Here is an 11,384-nt window from a genome sequence, read left to right on the forward strand (position 1 = left end):
ACAAGGCTACTAGCAACTTCCGAAGCCATATAGCTTCACACGTCGCCATGCTGGCTGCTATGTATTCTGCTTCTGATGAACTCAAGGCCACAGATTTTTGCTTCCTGCTGAACCAAGAAACAACTCCTGATCCCAGGCTGAAACAACATCCTGAAGTACTCCTTTTGTCCGTTGTACTGCCTGCCCAATCTGCATCAGTATAGCCTATCAACTTGATACCTTCACCTCGAACATATCTGATCCCGTACTCAACTGTACCATGAAGATAACGCAACACATGCTTAGCCGCCGTCCAATGCACTCTCTTTGGCTCTACCATGAACTGACTAAGAGTGTTTACTGCAAAGGCTATATCTGGCCTGGTGTTGACCAAATACATGAGCGAACCAATCAACTGCCTGTATAGGGTGGGATCAACATCCTTTTCCTTGGATGCATCTACCTTCCTCCAATTAGTGATCATGGGTGTAGACATGGCTTTGCAATCTTCCATCTCAAATCTCTTCAAGATTTCAATGCAATATTTCCCTTGACCAAGGAAAATCTCTCCATCAGTCTGCCACACCTCCATGCCTAGAAAGTAGTGCATAAGTCCCAAATTCTTCATCTCAAACTCTTCTGCAAGGTCCCTCTTGCAATCCTCTATGAGCCCTAGCGCACCAGTAAGAAACAAGTCATCCACATATAGAACAAGAATGAGAACCTCACCCCCAACCACCAAGTAGTAGAGGTTCGCATCAGCCTCACTCTTCACAAAGCCCATTTCCTGCAAGTATGTATCAATGCGCTCATACCACGCTCTGGGAGCCTGCTTGAGTCCGTATAAGGCTTTCTTTAATCTGCACACGTGGGTCTCTTTGCTGTGTGCTACAAAGCCTTCTGGTTGTTCTATGTATACCTCCTCCTTCAATTCTCCATTAAGGAATGCTGTCTTGACATCCATTTGATGGATCTGCCATCCCATCTGTGCTGCAAATGAGATTACAGCTCGTATAGAAGTATACCTGGCCACAGGAGCAAATGTCTCCTCATAGTCTATTCCCTCCTTCTGAGAGAACCCCTTGGCCACAAACCTCGCCTTATATTTCTCGATGCTACCATTTGCACCATGCTTTATCTTGAAGATCCAACGCGATCCAACTACTGCTCTATCAGTTGGTCTAGGCACTACCTCCCATACATCATTTTGCATTATTGAGTTATATTCCTCAACCATAGCATCTCGCCATACCTGATGCTTTGCAGCTTCCTGATAGCTGGAAGGTTCACTATCTACCAACTGGCTGACTAATGCCACATAGTCATTGAACTTGGTTGGTTGTCTCCTCTGTCTTGTACTCTTCCTAGGAGCTCCCACAGACTCCTGAGTATCCCTTTGTATGTCTTGAACCTCATGGTTCCTACTGCCAACTGTAGAGGATGAAATATCAACCTCTATATCATCTAGATGCATATCCTGCTGCACCAGTTGCTCCATACTCTGTGAATCTTCACTACCTGAGTCTATGCTTGTACTAGTAACTGTACTTGAGCTTTGTTGTCCTTGACTTGGACTTGGAGCTTTTGTTGGCTGCTCACTCTGATCATCTGCTGGCAAATCTCTGGATCTTCTAAACGCCTTGTCCTCCATGAACTTGACATCGCGTCTGACAATAATTCTTCTGGTCCCTGGAATGAACATCCTATATGCCTTTGAAGTTTCACTATACCCAACAAAGTACCCCTTCTCTGCAGTCTGATCTAACTTGGTACGTGTGTCTCCAGGAATAAGGCAATATGCCAAACTCCCAAATATCCTGAAGTGACCAACATCTGGCTTCTTCCCTGTGAAAGCCTCCTCTGGTGTCATTTTCCCTAGTACCTTGTGTGGAACCCTATTCTGAATGTAGACTGCTGTACTACATGCTTCTGCCCATAAGTAGCGGGGCATGTCCTGGTCATGTAGCATAGCCCTTGCTGCCTCCAAAATAGAACGATTCTTCCTCTCAACAACTCCATTCTGCTGTGGATTGTAAGGAACAGTCCACTCTCTCTTGATTCCTTCTCTGGTACAGAAATCCTGGAAGTCATTTCCTTTGTACTCGCCTCCATTGTCTGACCGAAGAACCTTTATCTTCCTTCCTGTTGAGTTCTCCACAAGAGCCTTGAACTCTTGGAAGCGACTGAAAACCTCATCCTTGGTCTTCAAGAAGTATATCCAGGTCTTCCTGGAGAAATCATCAATAAAGGTAACATAATACTCATATCCTCTGAGAGACTTTGTCAACATTGGTCCACATACATCTAAATGTACTAGATCAAGAACACCCGTAGATCTGGTGTCACTCCTTGGAAAAGATGATTTCGCAAACTTTCCCAACACACATCCCTTACATACATCATCATGCTCTGTGCTCACCTCTGGAACACCTGTCACCGTCTCACGAAGCAATCTAAGTGCTCCATGATGAATATGGCCCATCCTCCTATGCCATAGCTCTCCAAGATCTCTAGGGTTACTGCTGCTCATGAGTGCCTTAGGAGTATCAAACTGCAACCTATAAAGGCGACCACTCCTAACTCCAATAGATACGGGTGATTTCCAATCTTTATGCTTAATCAAAACATGCATCCCTCTAAAGAGAACATTATACCCTTTATCCTGAAGGACAGATACAGAAACCAAATTCATACCTAAGCCTGGCACATGCAACACATCATGAAGAGGAATTACCTTTCCATTCTCCCTCTGAAGTTAAACAGTCCCTTTCCCAACTGAGTTGAGCTTGGACAAGTTCCCCATAGAGATCTGGATTCTGGTGTTTTCCTCCTTGTAGCTGGAGAAGTACTCTCGAACTCCTGTCATATGAAATGACGCCCCACTGTCTATATACCAGACACTCTGTGAGGTTGAGCTAATCATATAGGCTATGAGTGCAAACTCATCCTCCAATCTACTAGAGAGCTCCTCTGCACTTGCTGAAGCTGCCACTTGGTTCTTTCCCTTCTTATCTTTCTTCCTTTGTGGGCAATCGCTGACATAGTGGCCAAACTCGTGACAACCAAAGCACTTGACCTTAGATAGGTCCTTCTTCTTCTTTTCAATTTGTGAATTTGCTCCTTTGCTAGATCCCTTCTTTGTTTTCCCCTTTCCCGCTAGGGCAACATTTTCTTGTTCTACCTCACTTTTCTGACTCTTATTGTTGGCTCCATTGACAAGGCTTAGTCTAAGCTCCTCCTGAGTGAAATCACTCCAAAGTCGATCCCAGCTAAGTAAGGTGTCTCGTCCATTAATAACTTGAACAAAGACATCCCATTGCTTAGTAAACCCATTTAGGGCTATTCTTACTAGCTCGTCTTCATTTGGCTTATCTCCAACAGCTGCTAACTCGTCCTTGACAAGTCTAAGCCTGGTGAGGTAACTTGTAACATCTTCTCCCTTGTTCATCCGGGTATTCCTCAATTTTTCTCTGAGAATCAGCTTCCGGTTAGTGGTAGCATTCTGGTACAGATTCATAATGGCGTCCCACATCTTCTTTGCTGTATCTAACTCTGCGATATGTGGAACAACATGGTCCTTGACACCATCAAGGATTATCCTCCTCGCCTTGGCATCATCCTTCTTGTATGCTGCAAGTTGTACTGGATCTGTAGGTACAACTATAGTACTGGTAACATATTCCTCGATACCATTCTCTTCCAACAATAAAGAAATTCTAGCTTTCCAGACACCAAAATTTGAGGCACCATCCAATTTGTCCTGATCTCTCAAACCTGCTGAGGCCATCTCAAAAAAATAAAGGAAAACAATAACTCGAAAGAGGTCAAACTCAAATTTCTTTCCTTTGCTTAGGGTAAACCTTTTCTACCCTCAACAAAGCTCTGATACCATGTAGAAATTCTATTGCAGTCACTGATTATTAATCTCCTATCTCATAAAAATTATTTAACTGCTGAAAATAAATTTACAGCTAAATATCGAAAAATAACACAACTGCAACTTCACTAAAAATACGGAAAGAAATAAGCAACACAAGGACACAATATTTTTGGACAATCGTCCCTGGAAAAACCCCTAAGGGAAAACCAGTACTGCAAATGAGAAATATATTAAACTTCAGCAAATTAAGAGATACAAAATTCCTTGCCTCTCACTGGCAGAACCTCGACAATCTCCCAATTCCTCCTGCTGATATTCCTCCACTACTATCTCCCAACGCTATCACTGCGCCTCTTGCTAACACTGCAAGACTGTTTGCTATTACTGCAAACACATTTGCTAACACTGCAAATGCTCTCCAAGATGTGTTTTCCAAATGCTCCTAGACCTCCTTTTATACTACCCTCGTTGATAAACCAACGGCCAAATTGATTCTCAATCAACGGTTGAGATTAAAACAACCCAACAACCAATAACAAAATCGGTTTCTAGTTGCTTCCAAAAGTGGTCAATTAATTAACAAATAATTGTCCCTACTCTAACTAATTAGTTAGTAAAACAATTATTTACTAATTAATCACATCTGGACAAACCGCTGTCCAAAGCTAACAAACTAACACTATTACCCACCCACTGAGTGGAAAACTTTAAATGATTACACACTAAAGCAAATTTAATAATTTTAGTATTACACAGCGAAGTAAAACCTTCGTAATAATTGCAGTATTACGCAGCGAAGTAAAACCTTCGTAATAATTGCAGTATTACGCAGCGACGTAAAACCTTAGTCACCGTGAATTTAGAAATCCCACCAATCTTCTGTCTGTTTGCTGGACAAAAATCCCTCTTGTTTTTCTTCAAACAAAAGAAAATCTTTATCCAGTAAACCTTCATCTGATAGAAGAAAATCTTCTAAATTCTTGGAGTGGCTGCTCTCAATATCTTGAAGAAGAGAATCCAACAGAGCCCAATCCTGCTCCTCTGAAATCTGTTGCTCGTCAACACATGACTGAGATTCTGAGCCAGAAAATGTTTTGGCACCGTAATCGGGCACCTGCAAGAATTCTTCACGGGCAAATTTGGCCGCAACAGATTGAATTTGTGCTGGAGATAATGAAGAGGCGGATGGAATTTCAGGCAGAGAATCGGGAAAATTAAACTTGGCTTGGGATCCTCTGAGGCAATACACAGCGCAGTCGTAAGCCCTAGCTGCCTGTTGAGGAGAATCATATGAGCCCAACCAAATTCTGGCTCTGGAATTGGGCACTCTCACTTCAGAAACCCATTTCCCCCATTTTCTCATTCTCACTCCCTTCAAATTTTGAGTCTGGTGTAAGCAGTTGTGATGATTCTGCTTTGGCGAGGATTTACTTTTAACCATATTCGTAGCAGAGAATGCCGAGATTCGAACTCGGGACTAGGCAATTGTGAAGATAAAATTGTCCAAAGAAGCTCTCAGCATAGTAGTGCAGTGTACTTGCTGGGTGAGTGAAGATTAGATCTTTAGACGTGCTGTGGTGGGATTTAACCAAAATGGATAAGGATGCAATATATATATGTACACAACCTCGTTTGTCAGTATAGCGCGTAAAATCTGTGTGCCCAAAACTCTACATTTTCAAGGAAAAGTTGTTGGTCAAGCAAAATTTTAGGGCACGAGGGGATATGTGGCATTGCCAGCAAATTACAAACTCACGCGAGTAAGACGAGGCTTTGAAAATTTCGTGAGCTCATGAAACAAAAATCTAATTTAGGTGTCGACTCCTTGTCCTTGTGCTTATCAAAAAGACAATGCATAGACTTTCCTTGAAACTTCTCTTAACGTGCAACTTCAGCGACCAATGAAGTAAAAGTAAATGATTGCAAAGAAATGAACTTTAAATAATGAGTTAGGATTTGATAAATTCGACTTTTAGCTAGTGATATCCTACCATGTGTCCTTGATCAAATAATTGTGTATGCCAGTTCCTTGTAACCTAGTGATATCCTAGCACGTGTATGTGGTCAAATGACTAGGTATGCCAGTTCTTTGTAATATGTTATCTTGATAGTTTATGATTGGCTTATACATGATTATGTGTGCACTTTACAATATACTTATTGGGTTGAGATAATTGGCAATACTTGATTGCATCAAGTGTCACTCCTTTATATCATAATTTTGAGTGAAGTCCCTACCTGCACTTCCATTGTCTTTCCTAAAGGATTTGTTGAATTGGTTTCTCTTTAATAATTATAATTATAATTATATGTGGTAGTGGATAAATGATAGATGATTATTGTTATTATTAAATCATGAAGCTCCTTGCATCTTATTGTTAATATTTTTTCTTATAATTATATTTGACAATAAAAATCTTCAATGGATCTATTAGAATGTTTTAGGTTTTTTTTTTAGTGAACATAAGGTTTTAGTTTATTTTGTTCACTTATACTTTTATGATTAAAACCCTAGTTCTTTTGTGCTTTTGCCATTTGCACATGTTGTTGATGTATAATTTTATTCTTACATTGACTAGTTTTTCAAATTTATCCATTTAGTCTATAGTTGGATCCCCTCAAGTATTATCACCTTAGTGATATAAGATTTCCACAATCCATAGAATTTCTTGTAGTAGATTTCTGGATAAGATCGTGTGCGATTTTTTAGATCAATGTTTCAGGATCACAATCGTGTGTGAGTTTTTAGATCAATGTTTCGGATCACACTTCATGATCCAGAAACGTTGATCTAAAAACTCACACATGATCTTATCAGAAATCTACTACAAGATATTATCACCTTATCAACTCATTTGTTTTCGTTTATCATTGTTTGCATACACTTCTCTTATTTCTTAACTTATTTGATCACATCCACATTGCAAATTTAAGTTTTCAATGATTTTACATGCATCAAATTGATATTGCATTGGATGGGTTATTCAAATCACAATCTTTATATTGAATCTTTTGCTATAATTGCGATGGGTCCTTAGCTGTGCAACCATACTTGTCACTTAATGCAACATTATATTATTCCAAGTTGAATTGATATCCTTTGGTTGGTCTATTAACACTTATGTGTATATATGGTATTGAGTGAGTACAAAAGGTATTGTCAATTTTTTTATAGTTGGTGATACCCAAGTTTACATTTTGCAGTTTCTTCATATCATGATTTGGGGTGTGGACCTCACTCTCATACGCACAATGGCTTTGCAAATTTATAGATATGTTGTGTTTGAATATAGGTGATGGTGTCTTATTGCATCATTTTCATCCTTGAAGTCATAGTTTTGAGTGTGGAAGTTCCATTTTTACTCTTGTAAAGCATGATGGTCATTGTTACCTTGGTTTCTACTTGGAAAGTATTTTGTGGTGGAAGACATGCGCCACATTACTATTGCTTTACATGACCACTTTGTATTGTTCTTTTCACTTGAATTTTTTTATTAAAACAATGTGCTAGTGGTGTTCTGACACGTGTCCTTGATCAAATGATTATGTATGCCAGTTCTTGTGGTACTATGTTATGTTGATAGTTTATGATTGTCACATAGATGCTTATGTGTGCACTTTGCAATGGAAGTATCAAACTCTTATTGGCCTGGTACAATTGCCAAGTCGACTTCTATGATACAATGTAACATATTGTTGATTGAATGCAAAAGTTGATCATTGCTAGGAAATCTAAACTAATAGTTGAGTCATGATAAGGTTCTATATAATTGTTTGTGTGTATATATGTGTGCATATTTAACCAAAAAGCTATTTTAATGATTCATAATTCAGGATCCCTATTAAGTATCATTTTAATTTTTTATATATTATGATGCTCAAGATGAGAAGTTTGGATATTATAATTGAAAATAGTATGCGAAATCCACTTGCCAATTTCCAAGTTTGAGAAAGAGGTGTGTGGACATAATCACCTCGCATAATTACGTGTTTCTTTATATTATTAGAATTTTGGTCAAAGTAATACAAAATCACTACTTGTATTTTTCATTCACCGTGACTAAAGCTACAAATTAATCAAATGTATCATGCACATGGGTAGAGGGTACTAGAAGTTTTATGATAAATTGTTTGTACTAGTACATAACACTAGTTCTCATATGGTTTCATCAAATTGGAGTTTCTTTAGACTTTCTACTCTTCTGAAGGGTAGAGCCACTTCCAATAGGAAGGTGTTTTGCCCAAACAACTAGTTTTTTATTGGAGGTAAATCACTTAGGTGATTCTTTCCCTCTTGCAGTTGAATGTCGAAGACTTGGATAATTAGAAACAAATGGATTGATTTAACATGATTTGTAAATATTTATAATAGTAGGGATGATTTTTCCACAGTCCATGTAATATTTACAAGATTTATAATCTAGCATTGTAATAAATTACATCTGATAGATTTTATTATATTATAACATGAATTTACAAGTTATTTGATGAGATGAGAATGTATTTTTAAAAATCAATTTGTATATGTATGTCATTTCTATTTTTGCAAAAAAATGAATATATAAATTATTATCTTGGTTCCCTATGAACTGAAAATGAAAATTGATAGACTTAAATGTCTCTTATGATATGAATACTATACACATTTAATTTAATTTAAGACAAAAAAATAAAACTAGTGCAAGATATGCAATCATTTTTTTGGGTATCTTATCAATAGAGTGGTTAGGGTCCCATGTAGTTGGAGGAGTTAGAGAAATCAATGGGATATCACTATTCCAATTAACAACTTAGTTTCTAGGAGTTTCCATCTAAGAAGGTGGCCCTAGTAGATTTGATTATACTAACCTCCATAGGTGGCTAATTATCAATGGAGAAACCAAAATGCCTAGTTTATATGCCAAAAGTGATATTGTAATTAGTATTTTTCTCATACAATTTAGATGTGATATTATTCTAAACTTCTAATCAGGTGATTGTGGGTTTGTGTCTCAAAGAGCATGCTAATAATTATCAATTGTCAAATACACAAATGAATATTATACTTGTATGACAACCAACACCAACATTAGAAATACTATAAGCATAAGATGTGGTTTATAAGACAACCTTTAAGATTTTAGAAGTTGGGTCTTCATGAATTTTTTCAATGAATTTTATTTAGAAAAAGGGAAAGGGAGAAAAAATAAAAAGCAAACCTATTCTAACGTGATACACTGGAAAGTAAAACATTTCATTAATTTATGCATAACACTTAACATATGTTTGAATCATAATATCAATACTATAACAAAAAGCATTAGAATGCATTATTTTATTTAGCAACAAATATTAATGATCAAACAAAAAAAATATAAGCATAAATCGAAATAAAATATGAGAAAGATATTGCTAAAATAATTATTTGGCACAAAATGTCAACTGAACAGAGAACAAATTATAAAAATACCAAGAGGACAAATTGTTCAACATTCAATCAACTTTGGAAAATACCTACAAAGGCCTTTTCCTATTTAAAAAATTCTCTGCTTTCTTATGGTAATTTGATATGAGTTATTTTATAACTATTGAAAAATGTCGATAAAATCAAGGTATTAGGTATGAATTCAAGAATACAATCCTTTTCTATTTCAGAGGGTTGCTACAAAAGAAAGAGTAAATTGAGCGATTAGAAAAATGGACAATAAATATCGCTCCAAGATATATTGGTTCTAAAGAACACCAAATAAGCTCCAATTACTTTGTTTTTAACCAATGGCACAATGAAAGGGCATGCCAAAATTGATAGTAACTTGGGAGGATAATAAAGTTGATCTGTGTGGTTGAGAATCACTTTATTAACTTAATCATTGGATCCATTAATTAGTTGCTCATTCAATGATCCAATAACATTATATAAAGTTGTCAAACTGAAAGCACCTATAACTTGTGTAAGCTATTGGATCTTTTTTAATGATTTTCCACCATATTTGTTGAGGATAGGACCTACCAATTCAACTTTGCCAAAATCAAACCAATAGTGCAACATAAAGAATATGTGAGACATACAATTTCCCAAATATTGTGTGTTTTCTTTAATTATCTTTTCTTTACTTTTCTTCTTGATGAAGCCTAGGCCCACCAATGTATTGATTCATACTTGACTCCAACCAATGGCACAATGCAAAAGTTGTCAATTGGCATTCACTCACAGTTGGACTCACTAGTTTTCTCTATGATAGTTGGAAAATGAAATCGTCTACTTGTTGATTCATTTATTTTGATGAATGACACATTGTTATAACGTTTTCAATTTTGACAATGTCTCTCACTTGTGTAATGAAACCACATGAAATCCTTAAATAAAAAAAATGATGGCTTTGCTTGGCTTTTCAATTTTGTATTTAGATCTTAGTAGATGGACCTTGCCTGATACTAACTTGGAACAAACTATCAATAGTATAACTTTGTAGAGTTGTCATGATTAATAGTGTCCACCATCTTCACACATGGAATTTCTCTTTTAAAGTAAAACACTATTTTATAATTGTATACACATAAAAATGGCTATGAGCAATTAAATAAATATTTTATATTTATTTAATAATTATTCTTCTATTAAATAGTTAATTTGAAAATATTAATTTATTGAATTCATTTCAATTTCTTCTATTAATTAATTTAATTGAAACATTTTATTAATTAATTCATCAATTAATTAAATATCTAATATTTAATTATTCCTCTAATCAATTAAATATCTAATATTTAATGGTTATTCTTCTATCCTATAGTCTCAAATATTAATTAAATAATTTCTTAATTATTTAATTTCATTTCCAACTCACCTTCCATCTCCACTCCATCTTTCTTTTGCCAACTCATCCATCATGTGGCTAAATTAATTCAAAAAAATTAAAATAAATAAAATATTTATTAGCCACTTATCTCCAACTTCCAAAATAAATGAAATATTGTGTACGTACACATATTTCTTAACGTTCTTCTATATTCCCTCTAACATCCCTATATCTTAGGAAGGACTTGAGTCCACTTGTCCTCTCATGCCTAAATCTTCTCCGCCATCCCTAGATTCCCTCAGTCAGCAACCCAGTCAAGGTGAGATGAGTGACACTTTTCTTCTCCTCCCTCCTTTCTCTCAACCTTCACCTTTGCTTACAACCATCCAAATTTGTAGATTTGATCATGAGCGTTGATCCAGGACACATCATCTTATCCTCTCAAAAGTCTATAAAAGTAGGAGTTTGAGCTGAGAAAGAATTGGTCTTCAAGTGAGTCTTCAAGTTAACAATTTGAGTAAACTTATGCATCAGTGAGTTTTATCTTGAACCAATTATCAATTTAGCATTTCTCATTTAGCATAATCATTTAGCTTTAAATCATTTGCATTGCATATCATAGTATCAGTTAACTATCAGTTATCAGTCCATTCTTCATATGCCATCTTGGAGGCTACCAGTGATTGTCTGAGGGAAATTCATTTGCAACCAAGAACAGTGGAGTTAGGACACAATGAGACTTAAAT

General features: G+C 36.3%; 1 protein-coding gene across 1 annotated transcript; it reads right to left on the bottom strand.

Moving 5' to 3' along the window:
* Positions 1-4,521: 4,521 nt before the first annotated feature.
* LOC131049835 (ethylene-responsive transcription factor ERF011) lies at positions 4,522-5,433 on the bottom strand. The gene is made up of 2 exons (XM_059216903.1): positions 4,665-5,433; positions 4,522-4,626 (listed from the first exon to the last, which is right to left on the bottom strand). Exon 1 carries the CDS (start codon positions 5,298-5,300, stop codon positions 4,719-4,721), a length of 582 nt encoding a protein of 193 aa, XP_059072886.1. The 5' UTR covers positions 5,301-5,433; the 3' UTR covers positions 4,522-4,626; positions 4,665-4,718.
* Between the last annotated feature and the right edge of the window lie 5,951 nt (positions 5,434-11,384).

This window comes from Cryptomeria japonica, chromosome 2, assembly GCF_030272615.1.
Source record: "Cryptomeria japonica chromosome 2, Sugi_1.0, whole genome shotgun sequence".
Lineage (NCBI taxonomy): Eukaryota > Viridiplantae > Streptophyta > Pinopsida > Cupressales > Cupressaceae > Cryptomeria > Cryptomeria japonica.